The sequence below is a fragment of the Oncorhynchus mykiss genome, chromosome 13 (genome assembly GCF_057628025.1).
Source record: "Oncorhynchus mykiss isolate SJ-2025 chromosome 13, ASM5762802v1, whole genome shotgun sequence".
Taxonomy (NCBI): Eukaryota; Metazoa; Chordata; class Actinopteri; order Salmoniformes; family Salmonidae; genus Oncorhynchus; species Oncorhynchus mykiss.
In genome coordinates, this window is record NC_143034.1 from 45,302,186 (window position 1) to 45,326,156 (window position 23,971).

The 23,971-nt window shown below is 42.5% G+C and overlaps 2 protein-coding genes across 4 annotated transcripts in view; both read right to left on the reverse strand.

The window, feature by feature from the left end:
- Positions 1–19,108, reverse strand: part of LOC110486223 (zinc finger protein 652) — a 29,364-nt gene extending 10,256 nt beyond the window's left edge. The window contains exons 1-4 of one of the 2 annotated variants that reach the window (XM_021557664.3): positions 18,291–19,108; positions 6,259–7,762; positions 5,578–5,725; positions 3,685–3,800 (exon numbers count right to left, since the gene is read on the reverse strand). In XM_021557664.3, the coding sequence (XP_021413339.3) occupies positions 3,685–3,800; positions 5,578–5,725; positions 6,259–7,455 (1,461 nt within the window). In that variant the 5' untranslated portion in view covers positions 7,456–7,762; positions 18,291–19,108. Of the gene's footprint in view, positions 1–3,684; positions 3,801–5,577; positions 5,726–6,258; positions 7,763–18,285 lie in introns of both variants that reach the window. The other variant, XM_021557665.3, reaches the window with a different exon arrangement.
- Positions 19,109–19,593: 485 nt separating this feature from the next.
- Positions 19,594–23,506, reverse strand: LOC110486224 (prohibitin 1). Of its 2 annotated transcripts, none has more exons than XM_021557666.3 (7): positions 23,108–23,506; positions 22,419–22,513; positions 21,936–22,097; positions 21,604–21,746; positions 21,283–21,399; positions 20,968–21,063; positions 19,594–20,782 (listed from the first exon to the last, which is right to left on the reverse strand). In XM_021557666.3, the coding sequence occupies exons 2-7, from the start codon at positions 22,501–22,503 to the stop codon at positions 20,570–20,572; spliced, it is 816 nt and encodes a 271-aa protein (XP_021413341.1). In that variant the 5' UTR covers positions 22,504–22,513; positions 23,108–23,506; the 3' UTR covers positions 19,594–20,569. The 2 variants fall into 2 exon arrangements, with proteins under 2 accessions (XP_021413341.1, XP_021413342.1); XM_021557667.3 differs by having other exon boundaries at positions 23,112–23,480.
- Between the last annotated feature and the right edge of the window lie 465 nt (positions 23,507–23,971).

Consider the following 23,971-nt stretch of genomic DNA (forward strand, 5'->3'; position numbering starts at 1 on the left):
AAAATGTCAGTGACACTTGGTCCGCGCATGCTTTGAATACACATCCTGGTAATCTGTTTGGCCCAGCAACTTCGTGAATGCTGTCCTGCACAAAGGTTTTGATCACATCGGCTACCGAGAGCGTTATCACACAGTCATTCAGAACAGCTGATGCTCTTGTGCATGCTTCTGGGTTAATTGCCTCAAAGTGAGCATAAAAGGCATTAGGCTCATCTGGCAGGCTCACGCCACTGAGCAGCTCGCGCCTGCGTTTCCCTTTGTAGTTCGTAATAGTTGTCAAGCCCTGCCACATCTGACGAGCATCAGAGCTGGTGTAGTAGGATTCAAAGTTAATCCTGTATTGACGCTTTGCTTGCCGAATTGCTCGTCCGAGGGCACAGCGGGACCTATAAGCATCCAGATTAGTTTCCTGCTCCTTGAAAGCGGCAGCTCTAGCCTTTAGCTCGATGCGGATGTTGCCTGCAATCCATGGCTTCTGGTTGGGACATGTACGTAGTCACTGTGGGGATTACGTCATCGATGCACTTATTGATGAAGCCGATGACTGAAGTGGTGTACTCCTCAATGCCATTGGATGAATCCCGGAACACACCCCAGTCTGCGCCAGAAAAACAGTCCTGTAGTGTAGCATCCGCGTCATCTGACCACTTCCGTATTGAGCGAGTCACTGGAACTTCCTACTCTAGTTTCTGCTTGTAAGCAGGAATCAGGAGGATAGAATTATTGTCAGATTTGACAAATGGAGGGTAGGGGAGAGCTTTGTATGCATCTCTGTGTGTGGAGTAAAGGCGGTCTAGGATGTAAGTTCCCGTATCAAAGTCCCCGGCCACCAGGAGTGCCGCTTCTGGGTGAGCACCCTCTCCCTTGCCCATGGCGTTATAGAGTTGGTTGAGAGCGGTCTTAATGCCAGCCTCGTTCTGTGGTGGTAAATAAACGGCTATGAATAATATAGATGAGAACTCTCTTGGTAGATAGTGTGGTCTACAGCTTATCATAAGGTACTCTACCTCCGGCGAGCAATACCTTGAGACTTCTTTAATATTAGACATCGCGCACCAGCTGTTATTGACAAATAGACACACACCCCCACCCCTCGTCTTACCAGAGGTAGCCTCTGTTCTGCAGGTGCATGGAAAATCCCACTAGCTCTATATTGTCCGTATCATCGTTCAGCCACGTCTCGGCGAAACACAAGATGCCACAGTCCCTAACGTCCTGTTGGTAGGACAATCCCAATCAGAGATCATCAATTCCACCCTCCAATGATTGCACGCTAGCAAGAAGAATGGATGGCAGTGGGAGCCCACTCGCTTGCCTACGGATTCTCAGAAGGCTGACCAATCTGCTGCATCCTTTTCTTCACGCAAAAGGCCTGTTCCAGTGAAAGCAGGACATCCACCTCGAAGGACCCGCCAAAGGAAAATGTTTCTTCCGCGTTGAGTAATCGCTGTTCTGATGTCCAGAAGTTATTTTCAGTCATAAGAAACGGTAGCAGCGACATTAAAAAAGAAGTTACACAAAACACAAATCAAAGAACAAAATAACACAATTGGTTGGGAGAATCTAAAACGTCAGACATGTTCCTAGGCGCCATCTTGTATATTAGCGAACGTTGGAACTCTTATTGGTCTATCACCAGGAAAACCAAAACTCCATCCATGCAAAACTTGAGGGGTATACTACGAAGGAAGCTAGATCTACTCAGGGTTTTCTAAGGCTAGCCAGCTTCAGTTAGCTTCACATTCAAGCTCAGGCTTAATCCATACTACGATGGTGGATATTGCTCGTCCACCTGCCACTAACTCTGGCAGGCTTATAACTGCGTGTAAATGTCACACATGGCTAGTAAATGCCGAACTCTTCATTGAGACCATGCTGAAACATCAATCCATGGGCAAGTCGGTACCACATTTTAATTTGTGCCAAAATCAAATTGAAAGAAATGTTGTACTGCAAATTTAGCAGGCTATGGTCCGAAACAGACTTTTAAAAGTGCTGTTTTTATTTGATTACTTATCGTTAATGCCGGCTTTGCTGTGCTTTTCAAAGCATAAGCACCTCCCACTCCTAGCAATAAAATAATTGTATTAAAGTCATACAAAAAGTGCATTCCGTCATTACTAAAATGTGGAACGTGATAGGAATTTTAACATTACAATTGAATATTCAGTCGTCTTCCTCACATGAAGGGGATGATGCGAGAGGGAAGGAATCTGAATTTATTGGTCCTCAACTCGCAGCTCAGACATTCAGTATAAATGGAGTTACTTGACCCGGGGCAGGTAGTTATGAAGGATTCCTTGCCATAGAAATGTACCTTGGTGAGCCTCGTTGTACTGGTTAGCCCGAGTTGAACTCAGAGTTAGAGAGCTAACTGCTCAAACCTGATTCGTAGTATAGGGCTCCACTGATTGGAAGGTCCTATGTAGATAGTTTTATTTTTTTCAACCAGCAACTATTAGGAATTAACACCTAACAAATGTTTTCACTTTTACAGTGTTAGTTTCATCAGCTGTCGTACAACAATATTACACAAAACACAGAAAAGAGTTGACTGCACTGGGTCTTTAAAAAAAACGTAAACGGTCCAAAATAATCCAACTTCACCCGTCTGTATTTTTATTCCAGTTATTCTGTACACCATGTGTATTCATGGTCTGCTAATGTTTGACCTGGACATGTTGCATCTAGACCTGGTTGCTTACACCAGCTAGCCGTTGCTACAACTGTGTGACCGTAAACATTTAGGGATAGTTTATATGTAGTCAAGTGTGCCTTGGTTCAATAGTAATCACTATTTTGGAGCAGTCACAGTACAAGAGGCCATATTCTTCTGTTCAAACAACCCCATAGTTGCCTAAATCCTGCCCAGTCTGTCTGAGTTAGCAAGTGAAACCTCACCAGCTAGAAGTCAATATTTAAGCATTCTAAAACAAATATGAATACATTGACATGAATTCTATTCATTCTCTGTTAAACACTGTCCTTATAACGCAAATATTCATGAGAAAAAAAAAGTGTATACACTCTATAAAGTAATCTTGAACTTAATCTTCTCCAGACCGAATGCAGGTGGATGTTCTATTTAAAAGATCTCCATCCATCATGCATGAATGAAGATTTGTTATTGAAGGGTTTCTGTAACTGGTATATTGCCACTTATCGGTGTTTCCTACCCCCATCTAGTGGTCTCTCTAGCACCCTACTCTATTACAATCCTGTGTTATACAGTATATTCTGAGCAAATTATCACATGGTATATGTAAAAGCAATATTTGATGACATTTCTCTGTTCGCTTTTGTATATAATCTAGATCATGCATTCTATTGTACTAGGTACTGATACATAGACGTTCTGATGTGTTTTCTTGCTTGATCATGTGACATACAACTATTCTTGAAACAGAAGCCAGACGTGCGTGCCGACCATTTCGACTGATGGCCCGAGGCCGAAACATTTGTGTTTTGTTGTCACCTTTCATTTATGATTTTGAAGGGAACCATGATGATTTTAATAAACATCTTTATTATGCTTTCAAGCCTCAGTTTTGGATTTATTTTCTTTTTGTTTTTGACAGTGTGTCTCCGTCTCTTCCAATACTCTATAAAGTAAAATAAATCTTCTGTTTCAGTCTGTGTTTGAGTGTGGGAAGGACAGTGCGACTGCAAGTCTAAACAGCTCACCTCACAGCGGAAGGGCTTCTCCCCAGAGTGCTGCAGCGAGTGAACCTTCAGGGACATGCTGCGCTTGAACGACTTGCCACAGGTCTCACAGGTGAACGGCATGTCCTTAGTGTGAGCTGCAGAGAGAAATGAACAGGTTAAAGGAGGACAACTACCAGAGGGACAGGGGACATATATTGGGGCGTTAAGTTTCATGATGCTCAAAAGTGAAGAGTATTTATTCTCTCAATAAAAGAGAGCGTTCTGAATGTAGCTCCACGAAAGAGCAAGACAGGCAAGCGAGTGAGTTCCTTCCAATTGAGATGGATGTACAGAGCCCTGCAAAAGTATGCCTACCCCTTGCATTTCCTCACATTTGAATGTTACAAAGTGGGAGTAAAATGGATTTCAATTGTCAAAAATCTACTCAACATACTCTTATGTCAAAGTGGAAGAATAATTCCATGTAGATAACTCAAATATAGTTGTTGCCTAAGTATTCAGCCCCTTTGTTTAGACAAGCCTAAATGAGTTCAGGGGTAAACTGTGGCTTAACAAATCACATAAGTTACATGGACTCACTCTGTGAAATAATAGGGGTTGATATGATTTTTAAATGACTAACCCTTCCTCTGTCCCCCATACATACAACATCTGTAAGGTCCCTCAGTCAAGTACTGAATTTCAAGCACAGATTCAACTACAAAGACCAGGGAGCTTTTCAAACGCCCCATAAAGAAGGGCAGTGATTGGTAGATGGGTAACAATAACAAATCAGACATTGAATATCTCTTCAAGCATGGCTAAGTTAATATTTATGCTGTAGATGATGTATTAAACCACCCAAACACATCAAAGATACAGTCATCCATTCTGAACTGAGCAGCAGGACAGGAATGAAACTCAGGGATGTTACCCTGCTGATATTGAAACCATTACAGAGTTCAATGGCAATGATGGGAGAAAACTGAAGATGGCTCAACAACATTGTAGTGGCGCCACAACAATGACTCAAATGACAGAATGAAGAGAAGAACACAAATATTCCAAAACATGCATCTCGTATGCTACAGGACAGTAAAGAAATCCTGCAAATCAATACACTTTATGGCCTAAATGCAAAGCTTTATGTTTGGGAGAAAATTCAACACATCACTGAGTAACTGCCTCTTTATTTACAAGCATGGTGGTGGCTGCATCATGGTATGGGTATGCTTGCCATCGGCAAATACTGGGGAGGTTTCCGAGATAAAAAGAAACGGGATGGAGTTAAGCACAAACTCTTAGAGGAAAACTTTATTCAGTCCGCTTTACACCAGACACTGGGAGAGGAATTCAAATTTCAGCAGGACAATAACCTACAACACAAGGCCAAATATACACTGGAGTTGATTACGAAGAAGACAGTGAATTTTCCTGAGTGGCCATGGGACAGTTGACTTAAATCTACTTGGAAAATCTACAGCAAGACTTTAGAAATGGCTGTCTGGCCATGATCTGCAACATCTTGACAGAGCTTGAAGAATTATGAGAAGAATGATGGGCTAATATTGCACAATAAAAGGTGTGTAAAGCTCTTAGAGACTTAGCCAAAAAAACTCACAGCTGTAATCGCTGCCAAAGGTGTTTCTAACATGTATCGACTCAGGGAGCTGAATACTTAGGCAACAACAATATTTTTTAACTTATACATTAAAAAAAATAAAAATGTACACATTTTATTCAACTTTGACAGAGTATTTTGAGCAAGTTGTTGACAAATTTAAATGAAATCCATTTTAATCCCACTTTGTAACAACAAAATGTGAAGAAATCCAAGGGGTATGAATACTTTTGCAAGGCACTGCATATCCTATTAGGGACATTTGGGAGTTACCAGGAAGAGCAGGAATAGACAAACTGGAGTCCACCTACCAACCATGTGCTTGCGGACATGAGCCATCGTGTAGAACTTCTTGTCACAGATCTCACAGGCAAACTTCTTCTCTGCGTAGCCGTGCACGATCTTGATGTGCTCGTGCAGCGACCACAGCTTCTTGAAAGACTTGTTGCAGGAGACGCACTGAGCAGCAGAACACCACACACAGATAATGCATTTAGAAACGGGTGATGACTGTTGTTGTTTTGTGACATTGATTACCCCGATACACCCTGACAGAATCCAAGAACAGGAGGAAGCAGCTGAGACAATCCCCGTGTCTGGAGGCTGCAGATGGTATTTCCCACACTGCTGTAACAGTATCTGTCTAGGCTGGTTCCTAACGCTCCGATTCCCTCTGCTGGACAAATCGTTTCTTACATCCTTCAAATCCCAGAAATCTGGCCTTGATGACAAACTGAGATTTTAATTTCACTGTACCTGGTACGTAACTGTACCCAACCAAAGTACCTAATCAATGAACTCATTTTGATTGCTCAAAAACACATTGTACATCTAATTAAAAAGCAGAGGCCAGGGCAGCGTCCCAAATGGCCCCCTTTTCCCTACATTGTGCACTACTTTTGACCAGGGCCCCCACATGGCTCTGGTCAAAAGTAGTACACTGTATAGGGAATAGGGGGTCATTTGAGACATGCACCAGCTCTCCTCCTTACCTGGATGTTCTTTTCACAGTCAGTCTGCTGGTGTAAGGCCAGCTCACTCTCCAGGACAAACTTCTTGCCACACTTGTCACAGATTTGCATACGTCTGTGTGTGACGTTCATGTGCTTCTCCAGGTACCAGCGGGTGTTGAAGACACGGGGGCACTTTTCACACGCCAGCGTCTCCCGCTCCTCCCCATCCTCTTTATCCCCCGTGGCAGAGCCAGCTGAGGAGGGGGTCCCCTTGCCCTCCCTGGCAGTCCGGCGCGTCCTCTTGGGCGGCTGGGTGGTCTTCTTCCGTCGGCCCCTGGTGGTCATGCCGGTGGCGCCTAGAGCAGTGCACTGGGTCTTCTTCCGGGGCTGACTGGTAGAGGGGGCCACCCCACGCCGGACCCGCTTGGCTCTCGTTCTGCGGCTCTCTATTTCTTCCTCCTCTTCTTCCTCCTCCTCCTCCAGATCTTCCTCCTCTTCTTCTTCTTCTTCCTCCTCCTCCTCCTCCTCCTCTTCTTCGCTGCAGTGTCTCTCTGAGGCATCAGTTTGGGGGGCGGACTTGTCCCCCTTTGATACGTTAAGTGTCTGATTGTTCAAGTTGACCTCCACGATGATCTGCTCCCGCTTGAAGGACTCCTCCTCCTCCTCTTCTTCCTCAGAGTCCTCGGAGGTGCCCCCATTGCCTGCCTGGGATCCCTGCGCACCCCCCTCCTGCCCTACTGTCCCCTCTCTGTAGTACTGCTGCTGGGAGGACAGCAGACCCCCAGTCAGCTGTGGGGACAACTGACTGGGGGTCTGGTCACCAATGGGGGTCTTGGCTGCCATCTTGTTGTCCACTAGCACAGAGTAAGGCTTGCCCCCGCCTTCCCGCTTGTACAGCTTGCCCGCTAGGTCCAGGTCTGGGGCGGAGGAGTGGTAGTAGGACTGGGCCACCTGCTGCGTTCTGCGCCCCTCCTGTGACATCCCACCTGGGCTGGACACCTCTCCCTTCAGGCTCTGGCAGGATTTCATGTGTGAGGGAGGGGGAGACTGTAGTAGTGCTAGTTGAAGCACAGCCAGAGGTTTGTTAGCAGTGTTGGTATTCTTAAACTGTGAGAGTACCCTCGCTATGTTGTAAGGAGGGGCAGGGGGAACGGAAGCAATCCCCCACCCCTCCCGCCACTGAGGAGACAGGAAGGAGGAAGGGAAGAAAGCGTCACCCAGATTCAAACAGGGCATCCATGCTTAAGACTGAGGACAGACCGCGACTGACATTCTGCTACAGCTTTGTTCCATAGGCTTCTGTTGAGCTCGACTCTCAAAGCTTCTCTGGAAGCTGGGGTGTCTGCTCTTCAACCTCTGAGGTTTTGGTCTCTCCGCTGATGAAGCCTCTCAGGTTAGTCTCTCGCTCGAGGCTGTCAATGTTATATTGTCCGTCGGGGCTTCAGCCTTTAAGCTTCCGTCTTGAGGGGGAGCTTCACGCCGGACTTTGAGCCGCAGTCGGAACTTCTGTGCCTCGTTTCGGGAGCCATCTGCAATCTGCCGCCTGTGAGAGCAAGAGAAACAGAGAACGAGAGATTAGGCTGAATTGTGTGACAAGCGTGTGGTGCTGCCTCAGAGTGAGTGTGTCTGATGTGAAACTACAACCTGGGGTAGGCGTTGTGAACCGAGACTGAGCCATGCTTCACCGCAACCGTTTCACTGGCATGTGTGAACATCCAAACCACACGCATCAGAGCTTCGTGAGAGAGGACTTAACCCCAAACACACTCCTCCTGCTCATCACAATCTATTTATGCTTTCAGGTTAAATCATCTTTCATCAATCTCACCATCTTGTTAACCAGACTTGATTGATATATGCCATTATAATCATTAAACAAAAAAAAACGATATGGTCACATTTAATCAGAAAACCCCATCTTCCATCTCGGCTTTCAAATCACCAGTTCCGCAATACTTAAATCTCAGCTTTCACATTTCAATAGCAGTTAATACCCTGCCATGTATAACAATATTCCTACACTGGTATGAAATACACAATTTTGCTTTATTTACTTTGCCTGGTAAGTCATTGAGAGCACAGTCTCTTTTACAATAACGATTAATGACGGAGCAATGATAATTGGAAATTATGTAGGACAGTCTCTCTCAATAAACTTATTGAAAAAGTAAGCAATTTGCTCATTTCAATTGGCTCCTTAAACTCTGATTAAAGGTGTGTGCTACTTCAATGCATGTATGATTTGCACTCGTACCTTAACGCCTATAAATGTCACTCACCCCCACCTATTGTGGCAGTTACAGAGCACAAAATAACCACAGTATGGGAGCTGTAAACGAGCTCAACCACAGGAAACTGTACATCAGCTTCTCTGTGTGAGTGAGTGATTGAGCGAGCCTGCACAGCGCATGTGATCAAAGAACAAATATATTTTGCGTATAGGAGAGTGTTTGGAAATGTAAACGAAGCGCTTGCATTATTCTTGTTACTTGGCGTTTGAGGGGTCATTTACTGCCTGCGCCTATAACACCGTCATGGCAGTGACCCTCGAGGCACAGTGCTCGAGGAGATGACACTAGGAAGTCGGACATAGCTACAAATTTAAGCTTTTTGTTATTTCCACATGTACGTTTGACCCCAAATGACCTTGGGCATGGTCGCTGACTCAGCACTGGAGTTGGTTTCTTGACTTGCAACGACTTCGAGGGCCACTAGAAAAAAACATTTCCTCTCTCATAAACAACAAACATCCTCTGCTCAACGGACCAATATAGGCTAACCGTCACAACCCACCTCAAGTCTTATCACCCCCCCCCCCAACTCAAAACTAAATACAGGGAGATTCCACAGCTGCTTTCAAATCAATGCAATAATCAAGACAGATAGTGATATTAGAGAAGACGCCTTTTATACCTTTCAAGCAATGACTTCATAACTATTCTGCTACAGACAGTTTACAATAGTGATGGGGGAAAATGTACAGTTACATATCACTATATTACTGATACTTTGACTCCAAGTAATAATTTGAAAGATGTGTGTGTATACACACACACACACACACACACACTCTAGAGGTCGACCGATTAATTAGGGCCGATTTCAAGTTTTCATAACAATCGGAAATCGGTATTTTTGGACGCCGATTTAAAAAAATATTTTATTTTTATACCTTTATTTAACTAGGCAAGTCAGTTAAGAACACATTCTTATTTTCAATGACGGCCTAGGAACAGTGGGTTAACTGCCTTGTTCAGGGGCAGAACAACAGATTTTCACCTTGTCAGCTCGGGGGATCCAATCTTGCAACCGTACAGTTAACTAGACCAACGCAATAACGACCTGCCTCTCTCTCGTTGCACTCCACAAGGAGTCTGCCTGTTACGCGAATGCAGTAAGACAAGGTAAGTTGCTAGCTAGCATTAAACTTATCTTATAAAAAACAATCAATCAGAATCACTAGTTAACTACACATGGTTACTTGATATTATACTATTACTAGATATTATCTAGCGTGTCCTGCGTTGCATATAATCTGAGCATACAAGTACCAAAGTATCGGACTGAGCGGTGGTAGGTAGAAGTAAACATTCATTCAAACAGCACTTTCGTGCATTTTGACAGCAGCTCTTCGTTGTGCTTCAAGCATTGCGTTGTTTATGACTTCAAGCTTATCAACTCCCGAGATGAGGCTGGTGTAACCGAAGTGAAATGGCTAGCTAGTTAGCGCGCGCTAATTGTCGTTGTGTTGCTGGTTCGAGCCCAGGGAGGAGCGAGGAGAGGGGCGAAAGCTATACTGTTACACTGGCAATACTAAAGTGCCTATAAGAACATACAATAGTCAAAGGTTAATGAAATACAAATGGTATAGAGGGAAATAGTCCTATAATTCCTAAAATAACTACAACCTAAAACTTCTTACCTGGGAATATTGAAGACTCATGTTAAAAGGAACCACCAGCTTTCATATGTTCTCATGTTCTGAGCAAGGAACTGAAACGCTAGCTTTCTTACATATTTTTATTTTTTACCTTTATTAAGAACAAATTCTTATTTTCAATGACGGCCTAGGGTTAACTACCTGTCCAGGGGCAGAACAACAGATCTGTACCTTGTCAGCTCGGGGGTTTGAACTTGCAACCTTCTGGTTACTAGTCCAACACTCTAACCACTAGGCTACCCTGCCACATAGCACATATTGCACTTTTACTTTCTTCTCCAACACTTTGTTTTGGCATTATTTAAACCAAATTGAACATGTTTCATTATTTACTTGAGGCTAAATTGATTTTATTGATGTATTATATTAAGTTAAAATAAGTGTTCATTCAGTATTGTTGTAATTGTCATTAATACAAATAAAAAAACGAATTTAAAAATCGGCCGATAATAATACAGTGCCTTGCGAAAGTATTCGGCCCCCTTGAACTTTGCGACCTTTTGCCACATTTCAGGCTTCAAACATAAAGATATAAAACTGTATTTTTTTGTGAAGAATCAACAACAAGTGGGATACAATCATGAAGTGGAACGACATTTATTGGATATTTCAAACTTTTTAAAAACCTGTTAAGGATATGGCAGACATACGCCCCCTTTGGAGAGATTGGGTACCCCTAGTAAACTGGAAAAAAAATCTGTCAAAAATTGCTAATATATGCAAATAAAATTTTTTTTTATTATTGGATAGAAAACACTCTAAAGATTCTAAAACCGTTGGAATTATGTCTGTAAGTATAGCAGAACTCACAGGGCAGGCATTCTTCCAAACTAGTTTTTGTGGCCATGAAAGTTGGAGCAACTTTGACGTCATGGCCCCCACCCTTCCCAACGAGCTATGATTCTGGGGACACTTTCTTTCTCTTCCGCTAGATGTCCTCTTTCATTAGAGCTTCAAATCGTTCAAATCCCGCGAGAATTGACCCTATGGGAGTGAAATTAGTGCGTGCCACGAGAGAATAGGCTGTGCGTATGGGCGCGAATTGGTCCCAGCCATTCCTTTGTTTCCAGCACTCAAGAGAAGGGCAGACGATGGCCGATTGAATTGAAGTTTGTTTTGCATGTCTAAAACATCATAAAGCTTGCTTCTGCACTTAGTTTGACCTGTTTAGTCGACATATAATGTGTAATTTTGAAGTTTTGATGCGCAACTTATCCGGACCAGAGGACGTTTTGGGTGCATTTCAGCTGATGTTATTAGCAGTAGCTAATACAAAGACGCAAGACTTGAAACCAAACGATGTATTGGGTAAGTATGAAGCCTTCCAGAACATTCTGAACGAAGACCATCGAAGGTAAGGGAATATTTATGCTTAAATCTGTGTTTCTGTTGACTCCAACATTACGTGGAAATGTAGCTTGGAACTGAGCGCTGTCTCAGCATATGGAATAGTGTGCGATTTCTGTAACGTTAAAAATAAATCTAACACAGCGGTTGCATAAAGAAGCAGTGTATCTTTCTAACTATATGTAGAACATTTAGTCAAAGTTTATGATGTCTATTTACGTTATCTTGCCGCGCTACATAGATTTCCTGCGGGCATTTTTGAGTAATTTCTGAAGGTGAACTCACTGTAAATGGACATTTATGGATATAAATGGCATATTATTGAAAAAAAAAAATATGTACTGTGTAATATGTCATATTACTGTCATCTGATGAAGATTTTCAAAAGGTTAGTGAGCGATTTATTTTTTAATCCTGCGTTTGTTGATTGCATGTTTTGGCTATTGAAATGAGCTGTGTCTGGTGGTGGTTTTACATATATATGTGCTATGTTTTCGCCGTAAAACATTTTAGAAATCTGACTTGCTGGCTAGATGAACAAGGTGTTTATCTTTCATTTGAGCTATTGGACTTGTTAATGTGTGGAGGTTAAATATTTTTAAGAATATTTTTGCGTTCCATGCGCCACCGTTTCAGCTGAACGTGGGAGGGTTGATCCCCAATTGGGAACCAGTATCGTAGACAGGTTAACAAATCAAAAACTGAAAAATTGGGCGTGCAAAATTATTCAGCCCCCTTAAGTTAATACTTTGTAGCGCCACCTTTTGCTGCGATTACAGCTGTAAGTCGCTTGGGGTATGTCTCTATCAGTTTTGCACATCGAGAGACTGAAATTTTTTCCCATTCCTCCTTGCAAACCAGCTCAAGCTAAGTGAGGTTGGATGGAGAGCATTTGTGAACAGCAGTTTTCAGTTCTTTCCACAGATTCTCGATTGGATTCAGGTCTGGACTTTGACTTGGCCATTCTAACACCTGGATATGTTTATTTTTGAACCATTCCATTGTAGATTTTGCTTTATGTTTTGGATCATTGTCTTGTTGGAAGACAAATCTCCGTCCCAGTCTCAGGTCTTTTGCAGACTCCATCAGGTTTTCTTCCAGAATGGTCCTGTATTTGGCTCCATCCATCTTCCCATCAATTTTAACCATCTTCCCTGTCCCTGCTGAAGAAAAGCAAGCCCAAACCATGATGCTGCCACCACCATGTTTGACAGTGGGGATGGTGTGTTCAGCTGTGTTGCTTTTACGCCAAACATAACGTTTTGCATTGTTGCCAAAAAGTTCAATTTTGGTTTCATCTGACCAGAGCACCTTCTTCCACATGTTTGGTGTGTCTCCCAGGTGGCTTGTGGCAAACTTTAAACAACACTTTTTATGGATATCTTTAAGAAATGGCTTTCTTCTTGCCACTCTTCCATAAAGGCCAGATTTGTGCAATATATGACTGATTGTTGTCCTATGGACAGAGTCTCCCACCTCAGCTGTAGATCTCTGCAGTTCATCCAGAGTGATCATGGGCCTCTTGGCTGCATCTCTGATCAGTCTTCTCCTTGTATGAGCTGAAAGTTTAGAGGGACGGCCAGGTCTTGGTAGATGTGCAGTGGTCTGATACTCCTTCCATTTCAATATTATCGCTTGCACAGTGCTCCTTGGGATGTTTAAGGCTTGGGAAATCTTTTTGTATCCAAATCCGGCTTTAAACTTCTTCACAACAGTATCTCGGACCTGCCTGGTGTGTTCCTTGTTCTTCATGATGCTCTCTGCGCTTTTAACGGACCTCTGAGACTATCACAGGGCAGGTGCATTTATACGGAGACTTGATTACACACAGGTGGATTGTATTTATCATCATTAGTCATTTAGGTCAACATTGGATCATTCAGAGATCCTCACTGAACTTCTGGAGAGAGTTTGCTGCACTGAAAGTAAAGGGGCTGAATAATTTTGCACGCCCAATTTTTCAGTTTTTGATTTGTTAAAAAAGTTTGAAATATCCAATAAATGTCGTTCCACTTCATGATTGTGTCCCACTTGTTGTTGATTCTTCACAAAAAAATACAGTTTTATATCTTTATGTTTGAAGCCTGAAATATGGCAAAAGGTCGCAAAGTTCAAGGGGGCCGAATACTTTCGCAAGGCACTGTATATAATCGGGATCAGTATCGGCTTTAAAATCATAATTGGTCGTCCTCTAATACACACTCCTAGAAACCTGTGTCAAAAAACTGGTATTTTTCATCCTATAGTTTGTTCCCCCATCTTTTTAAACAGTGAGCGAACATGTTTTCAGTTCTTTTATTTCCATGACTGATCAAAACTAATTTTCTCTTGCTCTCTCGTCTCTTTGCAGAAGACATAGTGAGCAACATGTTTGGAATATCAAATTGAAAAAAAAATGAAAAAAAAATTGCAGTACCGAATCGGAATGCATATTTAATCGTGAGAATCCCAATACATATTGGTACCTAAGTATTGTGACAATATCGTATCTTGAGGTCCCTGGCAATTCCCAGCCCTAGTCTAAAAGCAGTCTGTTCCGATGATGTGGAGAGTGATTCTGATCAAGCCAAAGAGGACCTCTAATAACAAATTGTAGGCCGCTGGAGTGTCTGAGGCTGAGCTCCACACACAGCCCCAAACTCTCTGGGTCCACCTCCGCCTCTATCCACTACACTAACGTTGCGAGAAGTACAATTCTGGAACAGACCGACTCAAATACACACATACCTACACATGCATGCACTCAAACAGAATGCCTACTGCTGTGTGTGGACAATTTTTTATTTTATATAAAATAAATAGAATCAGAGGACAGACATGCATAGGCATTTAGACAAAAGCAAAACAATACACCCCCACCCACCACCTTTCTTCCGGTGCATGTTTACTTTCTGAGAATTGGACCGCTCTAGGTGCATTACAACCACAAGAGGAGGGAGTGGAGAGCACTGCGCGGCATAGAGCACCTCGTCTCACCTACTGGAGCATTAAAAACTCCCTCAGATACTCTCCTGCCCCGTATGCAGGTGTGATGTTAGATCTGCCAGAACCAATTCAATAGGCCCTGTACTCTCTTAACAGCTGCGTATGCACAGGAATGTAGCAGGGTCAAGAAGACAGAGGCCTGTGCATTGATGATCCCTCTGAGTGGAGTGAGTGTCAAATGAGTCACAGCTTTTCCTGATGCGTAGCACAGGCAGATGTAGGCCTACCTTTACACCAAGGGTTTCAAACTCATTCGGAGGGCTGAGCATCTGCAGGTTTTTGGTTTTCCCCTTTCAATTAAGACCTGCATAACCAGGTGTGGGGAGTTCCTTACTAATCAGTGACCTTAATTCAATCAAGTACAAGGGTGGAGTTTAAAACCCGCAGACACTCGGCCCTCCGTGGAATGAGTTTAACATGTGCCTTACACCGAAGACTGAGGGTTCGTTCTGCTCAGTGAAGATTTGCAAAGAAATTACTGGACCAGAACTTATGACAACTTTGCACAAACTTAGTGCTGTTCCGGTCATTAACATGATCAAACAGAGAGCGTGTGCAAACGTTCCACAACCACACACAGGACAGCTGAGGTTACGCAACTCGTATTTAGTAAAATCCTTACTTAGATGAGTCACAGAGTTTCACTCACAATGAGAGAGCACGGCCCTTTGATGTGGTGAACAGGAAGAGAGCAGACTTCACAATATCAGTGGTAATTGTACGATTACCTTGTCAGATGTCGAGGTTAAATTCAGTGTAAATTCGGTCGTTTATGACTCCGCTTTTTCCAGTTTGGTAGTGCTGAGCGATTCATGCTTTTTGAGGTTGGTCCTGTTTCAGCTTGCTTATTAAAAATAAACAGTTTTCGATTTAAATAATTTCTTTATACATTAAATGCACTGTGTATTATGTGAGTTGAATGCTGTAACACAGAATAAAACAATTAATACAAGTTGCAGTGAGGTAGTGACTACCCATTACTGCTTATCACTTATTAACCATCATTTATTCACAGTACTTTAATCAAATATTTATGTTGTGTATATTACATTTGTTTTAATTGATGACTATTATTTCATCCTAAATCATCTCATCTCTATAGAGCTGCTGCCTACGCAGTTTTACAAAAATCACTATTCAAGTAGTTCTTCAAAGTAAATACGGCATACTGTTATGACTGCTGCATACTGTTATGACTGCTGCATTAGATCATGTATTTTCAGTTAAAGATACCTTGCAAAGCAACTGCTCTCTATCCCTCACTTTGTAGAATATTGGCCCGTTGGAAACTACAACTCCATACTACATCGCACAGTTCGGGCTTGATCTGATTTGTCTCTAGAGAAACTGCGCAATGTCTGCAATGAGCTCACAGGAAAAAAAAACAGAACAAAATGGAATTCAAATATTTGAACTGACATTGGTCAATTAGTTGTTTAAAAAAAAAAAAGATCTAAAGTATCTGCAAGATGGGCTCAAATCCTGTGCAGATGGTAATCGCAACTTTATGTTGGTAAATTGCATGTAGATAGTGCTATGTCGAGGGTATGCATCAAAGTGTGTCAGGTGAATCCTTCCCAGAGGTTTTGTTTCAATGCATTATTCTGCATCATTGAATTCCACCCTCCCTCTGCCTGTGGACTTTAATGAGCTTTCCCTTTGAGGCAAATGTGTGAGGGTTCACATTCCTGACTCCAAACTCATAAGACCTTAACCAGCTCACTGTGTTGCGCACAGGAGGGGAGCCCCATGCCCCTGTAAGTATTTGTGCCTAAGCTTTCTACATGTATAGATAGAAGGGCAGCAGTGGTAGGCGATCATGCTTTGAACCTCCACTCTTTCCTAAACTCTAACCAAATGCATGGCCTACATTTATTTTTTGCTCTTTCCCTCTCTCAGTGGTGTAAAGTACTTAAGTAGTTATTTCAAGTATTTTTACTTAAGTCGTTTTTTGTGGTATCTGTAATTCACTACATCCCCGAAGAAAACTATATACTGTTTACCCCATACATTTACCCCAATACCCAAAAGTACTTTTGAATGCTTAGCAGGGCAGGAAAATTATCAAAATTCACACACTTATCATACGTACTGCCTCTGATCTGGCGGACTCACTAAACACATGCTTCGTTTGTAAATGATGTCTGAATGTTGGAGTGTGCCCCTGGCTATCAGTAAATTAAAATAAACAAGAAAATGATGCCACCTGGTTCGCTTAATATAAGGAATTTTAAATGATTTAAACTTTTACATAAAAGTACATTTACTTTGATAGTTAAGTATATTTCAAAGCAAATACTTTTACTCAAGTAGTATTTCACTGGTTGACTTCCATATTTACTTGAGTCATTTTCTATTAAGGAATTTTACTTTTACTCAAGTATGAGATTGTTGTACTTTTTCCACCACTACCCTCTCTGTGACAACACAGGAAAGAAAGAGGGGGAAGGATCGGACGATGAAATGCAACAACGTAGGCTAATGAGATGGTCCATGGTGAGTCTCAGTTTTGACAGGTGAGAAGTCTGTCAACCTTAAAGTAAAAACACTAATAAACACATACTGAAAGCCCTTAAAATACATGTCACAGTCATTCGTGAGAGCTTGCCATTTAGCTACTATTGACAAACACATTTATCTATGAAGTTGGGTCTGACAATGTGTTATGAAAGAACTGGAAGCTAAATGTTGTTTTAGAAATGAGGCTATATTCAACACAGCGAACGTGTGCATGGCAAATGACACCTCATAAAAGCGTCTGCACAACCGACATATTGTGCTCAATAAAAGTTGACATTTTGTTTCGGAAGAATTGGCAAGGCTGCAGCTGGGCCTAAATCACGGCGGACACACTGCAAAGCAATCCTTTGCCCCCTTTCTCAAACATAACAGACGATCTAGCACGAACGCTAACTCTGCTTCGTTTGTAATCAATCTGGCCTAGCTAGCTATTTCGCCAGCTGGCTAGCTAGGTTAACTTGCTAGCCACGTCAATTTGGCGCTAACTTTACCAACCCGCGATTTATTTTCAAAATACTAACAATTGATAAAATACGCATGGCTATATTAGTTGAATCCTACAAACTCCCAAACAACGCATATTAACAACTGTTACACGATTGAATGCAGTTTTTGTCGGTAACAACCAACTTTAAAAAACGAGTGCAAAGAAAGGGTTAAACAAAAAGGAAACGTTGGTTGGTCAAGACCGTCGGACGGAAGGCCGTTCGGCTAGCTATCTAAATAGATGCTTTTATTTTACATTGGTTGGAAAAATACATACTAACAAAGACAGAAACAATTTGAATGTATCTACCTAGCTAAACAAGCTCACCACGCACTGTCCGTTTCACCAGAAATAATACTAGCTAAAGCAAATGTGAATTACCATGGCACACGGCTAACGTTAGCTAGCAAATTCTAGCTAATCACAGACGACTTTCACTTTTTTTTAACCCAAAACCTCCCAGATATAAATCGGCTAAACCGATATTTTACACCAGTATACAATCTTGCAGTATCAAATATTATACAAGGTTAAACATGTCATTATTTGTTAATACAATTGTTTAACAATCATAGCTACAAGAATCTTTAAAAGAAAATCCTATTCCCGATGAAAACCCTAGCATGATAGCGCACAGCTCGTTACATACTCCATGACGGTTTATTGTCAGCAGTCTAGCTTGATAATAACCAAGACAAGAAAATCCTTCATTCGTTTTGCATTGTAGACAAATGTCATGTTTGTAAATACATGAAAAAATATACAATAACTTGTAGAGAAATGTTACCTTACCTTCGGTGAGAGCGCCCTCTTTCTCATTTCGTGCAATCAGTTGCAAGGGATTCTGGAGTGCTGCAGACGCACAAAAAGAGCCAGCTACTGTTGCAGTTCACCACTGTTTGATAATCCTATTGCATGCTCAATTGCAAATGTGTTTGTACTAATGCATTTTTAGAATGTATGACACTGATATGTTAGCAGTGCTACTGTAGATCCATCGCTACGTGGCCCAGACAAGGTCTCGCGCGCACTTACGTTACCGACCTCACTCATCCCCAGGCACTGACAGGCAGGCCGCTGTCTGGGTTGGGTAGGCGCGCCACAATTTTTTCGTCTCCCCTCCAAACCAGACAGGGCAAAATGCGCGCACTCGTGTCTGTCCCCATCTTTAGCCGGGAATTTATAAGAAAACCAGAGCTGGATTAGACACGGAATCAGTTACTGGAAAAGGCGTACTGCATGGAATGTACATCTAAATGGCAATGCCCAGATGTCGGAGATTTCTGTTGGATACACTATTTCTTTCACCTGATACATTTTTTACATTGCCCATTTCCTGGACATAGAAGAAGCCTGTAAGGATGGATGTACTAACCAAACACAGTAGATTAAGACTGCTCCGTTGTTCGTCTGTAACCACCCTTCTAAAATGAAATGTGTAATAATGTGCAACTGTATGTTTAGCAACTTTCTCCTCTGACCTAGGTACTGAAATGGGTAATTGTCATTTGAAGTATGCCATTTACGGACATACGAATAAGGTAATTATATTTTAATATTTACTGTAGTGCCCACAACTATGACTGTAAAACAAACAGGAAATCATACTTACATCGTGTAAACGAGACAGAATGATGTACTGTTTAAAAAAACTCCCATTATGCAAATGTCTGTGCTAAAATGTCTACAACCTATATCAGGTTGTTAGGCTAGGAGGTGAAAGGCAATAACAAAAACATCTGATATGTAACAGAAATATAAACCTAAAACTGGCTACCACTACTTTAGTTGTCAGTGTATAAACTATATTGTATGTATTTATGCAATGGTAGCCTAACAATGTTTGTTCTCTGCCTCAATGTATGCCTCAATGTATACCTCAAAAACAGATGCTTAGGGAGTCCTTTCAACCTCTATACAGAATTTACACAATGGCAGACAGAAGTTAAATCTGGTCTACATTTTATATTTATGCACTCAAGTACAGGTATTCAGAAATTGGATGCAAAACTCACAATACATTTACAGGGCCCTCGTGTAGCTACAACAACCGTGTCACGTTTCACAGACTTGGTACACACAAAAGAACTGTCACTTTGCTATAGAAATAAGAATTTTATTGTTAAGTTGAGACATTGAGTGGAATGCGGTGGCTTTGCATATCCTCCCTCCAAAATAAAGACACTACATACTTTAAAAGAACGAGGGAAGGATGCAACCCTTGACCATCTTACAGGCACGTTTCATACCACTGGGCTAGGAGGGCCATGTCACTGAGGACCATGGATGAGGTGGTGTGGACAGCGTGCTGGTAAACCAAAGATGATTCGGTAGAGAATCCAATCAAGTAGAGGGGAGTGCAGCACTGGGATGCCATGGCAATCAAACTGGGAGGATTTTAGGAAAGCTAGCTTGTGAGGGGACATTTGACAGGCCATCTCTACACAATAGACAGTCAAAGGGATGGGTAAATTCAGAGTCATATTTACAATATATGGCTCTGATAGACTAGTTCAGATAATTTGTTTGTAGGTCATTTAAAGTTATGAGTGGGAAAACAAGGGTGCTTTGGATGTTTGATTGGCTGAGATGAATGTAAATCCAGTTGATTAAATAGCGTGTCCTCTCAGATCAATAAATCCCCAGTATTGTGATTGCTGTGGTGGTTACAATAGGGCTAAAATGTTCCATCTCTCTCATGATATTCCAAACAGCTCTTTCCCTAAATTAACAATTACAACGTCGTCATATCACAGGCCCCTCTGTCACTGCGCTGAATTTGCTAGACAAATCCAAGATAATTTACTGCATCACCAATTTAGCTTTTTTGACAGAACTTACTATATGTAGTTTACCATAGATCAAGCCCCAGGCTCCCTCCTCCCCCACACACACTGACCAAACATCAGAACTTTACCACACTCCGAAGCTGAAATTATTTCACCAGTCCATAGTTAGTGGGAGGAGAGTGTGTAAAGGTGGAAGCCCATTCCCCTCGCCCCCACACCCCCTCCACGGCCCATGCATTTGCTGGTCACAGGGAGGGGCGGTTAGGTCAGGGTGTGTGGGTCTCACTGGGGCAGCTGCAGGAGTGTGCCCTGGCCGGCAGGCAGGTAGGTGACGTTGCGGGAGCGGGATAGCTGGAAGGCGATGTCCTCAGCAGCCTCCAGCTTACGCAGCTCTACCAGGCCATCTCCAGCCTCCTGCAGAGAGTTAGCAATGAGCAGGGCGGCCTGGGAGTCACCCTCTGCTGAGATGATGGCTGCCTGTTTCTGTTGCTCGGCCTGGGGAAGTAGAGAAGAAACACACTTTACTTCTATTCATCCTTTATGAAGGTGTGCAACGTCAGAATCCCTTGGTTGTTTAGGGTCACTTCCAGCTTAGTGTATTAAATACACGTTTATCATTCTTATCACCTTACAGAATAAATCTCTGTCAATGTCTCAAACAAACCCTTTCTCCTTTTTACCTTCTCCACGACAAACCTGGCCCTCTCGGCCTCCTGCTGAGCCACCTGCTTCATCTCAACAGCCTCTGTGAACTCCTTACCGAACGTCAAGTGTGTCTGAGGAAGAAGGAACATGATGTCTTCAATTAAAAACCACAGAACATGTACAAGTGATGACCAGACCCACTGAGTAAAACACTTACTTCCTTACTCATTAAAACAGTGAAATGAAACATTTGGGCAGAAAAATATCGTTCTCACAAGGTAGTGTTATTCAACATTGTAAATCATAGGAATTAGTCATTTTGAGTGTTCTATCCCTTTAAAACAGCTCACCAGTGAGACGTCATCCAGGATGAGGCCGAAGGTGTTGGCTCTTTCTGTCAGGTCGTCACTGACCTGCCGGGACACCAGCTCTCTCTGGGTGATGAGCTCACCGGCATCAAACCGGGCCTGTGAGGTACACACAAACACACCCATATAAACACACAAAGAAATAACAGGATAGTGTAGACTTCACTGCAACCCAATGCCACTCAGCCGTTTTTTTTATTTTTATTTTTTTTTTAGAGGTGGAGTCGGCTTAAGAGGGAGTCTTTTTACCCAAAACTCCAGGGTAAAACCATAAAGGAAATGTGGCATTAGTCTAACACTCACCACCACGGACTTGAGGACCTCTGTGGTGATGGATGGCAGTACCCTCTCGTCGTAGTCTTCTCCGATGCTGGTGAAGATGCGTGGGAGCTGGCTAGTCACCGGCCGGAAGAGGATACGCAGTGTGATGTTCACATTCTGCAGATCTGGGGGTGGGGGGTTTAAAACATTACAAAAAAAACTGCAAGAGGACAGTTGACGTAAAAAGGAAAACATTATTGGATAGAGCTTGAAGTGAAACGACAGAAGGATAGGTAGGTAAAAGCTTTTACTATGCCAGAGAAAGACTAAGTGTGAAAGCGATTGTGCCGGTCCTCGTGACTCATGTTAGTTACCTTTGCTGCCTGTGATGACAGGCACGTTGCGCGGACGTGAACGGCAGTCAAAGATGATAGGCTTCTGTACCCAGGGAATGAGGAAGTGGGTTCCCTCACCAACTACAGCATCTTGCACTCCCCGGAACCTGTCAAATATAACTGCCCGATGACCTGCGTCAACTGAAACACGAGAAGAAATATTAGGACAATTCAGGTTGGTAGTGTTATGAAACTCACAACTTTGTAATTTTTAGTATTGCATCCAAGTGTTACCATGATATCAAGATCCCTTTCGGGCGGCAGGTAGCCTAGTGTTTAGATCGTTGGGCCAGTAACCAAAAGGCTGCTGGATCAAAACCCAGAGCTGACAGGCTAAAAATCTGTCGTACTGCCCCTGAACACGGCAGTTAACCCACAGATAAGAATTTGTTCGTAACTGACTTGCCTAGTTAAATAAAGGTTACACATCAAATGATCCATTTAAAGAGCTCCCTGTCTCACCATTGAAGAGGGCCGAGTTCACAACACCTCCACCAACTGCGAGGGCCAGCCCCAACTTCCCGATGGATTCAAATAGTTTCGCCATGTCTGTAGCCCTGGGGGAAAAAATAAGCGATACATTTACGATAAGTTCTATTGGAGCTCACCAGATAGAGTTCTAGATCTTAATGATATATTTGAGCATGTGGTGGTATAATACATCTACATGTAGGTAAGTAGCTCCTAAAGCTATCCAAATAAAAGTATTGTTCGTTTTTCCAGAGCTCTAAATTAGTCCCTTCTGACTTGATGGCCTTGGACTGTCAATGATGCAAATTAGCCATTAGCCACACTAGCTAGCCAAGCAAGCATACTTTGCATCAAAAACGACTAACATTTAACTAGCTATGTGAATTGAACCATTTGTCACAATGTCGCACCTGGACATGTCATGCCTAGCGATAGCTCTAGATCAGGGTAACAAACACTAATCATGACGATCTGTAGCTACATGCTCACGCAGCGACATGAACTTGCAAATTGGTCGCTCGTGTCCATGTTACTCAATGCGTACCTTCCCGGCTTACTGAATAATTACCCACACAACCAGTCACACAGCATTACAATACCAATATCTGACTATTAAGGGAGCTTTGTTAATTATATATTTATACATGTATAAGGTCAGAACGAATTAAATTAGCACTCACCTACTGTTTTGTCAGTTCTGTCTATGACCTCCACCCGAGCCGACGTTAAAACGCATGATGTTTTTTTCTCTTCTTCTACACAGCATGGGCATCAACTTGTAACAAACTCCTCTCTGATTGGATAAGTAGTGCTCCGGGACTTGTTTATCGATGCAATTCATTGGCTAGTGAGAATATCGCTGAGCATTCTGGTTGCTGAAGTTCACCAACTATGATAATAGTAATATTATGATATAATTAAGCAATAAGGCACGAGGGGGTGTGGTGTGTATATAGCCAATATACCACCGCTATGGGATGTTCTTAGTGGCAACGCGGTATGCCTGGATACAGTCCTTAGCCTCATTGTGTTGGCCATATACCACAAACTGCCGAGGTGCCTTGTTGCTATTATGAACTAGTTACCAACGTAATTAGAGCAGTACAAATGCATGTTTTGTCATACCCATGGTATACGTCAGCCAATCAGCATTCAGGGCTCGAACCACCCAGTTTATAATGATAATTATATATTTTTTGTCATTTGAGAATGGTTGAATCACAGAGTTTTTAAACCCTAACCATAAGGTGCAACATTGCAAGACATCCAGGAACGATTGCGAAACAGACCATACCCGGGCCAGGGTTTGGGTTTTGAGAAGTGAAAAATTCTGCGTTAGTTTTCCCAAAATCTAAAGGCACAATCTATATTTGAGCCAAACTCGTATTACTCCAACCTCGTGAAACTGACAAACTAACACGTTTTTATGTTCGTCAAAAACAACTTTATATCGAAGGAGTGCCTTTGATTTGACGGAATACACAACTGCAGTTCAGCACTAAACAACCCTTTAGACGCGATGACGTGTTTCTGCGCAGGAGCTT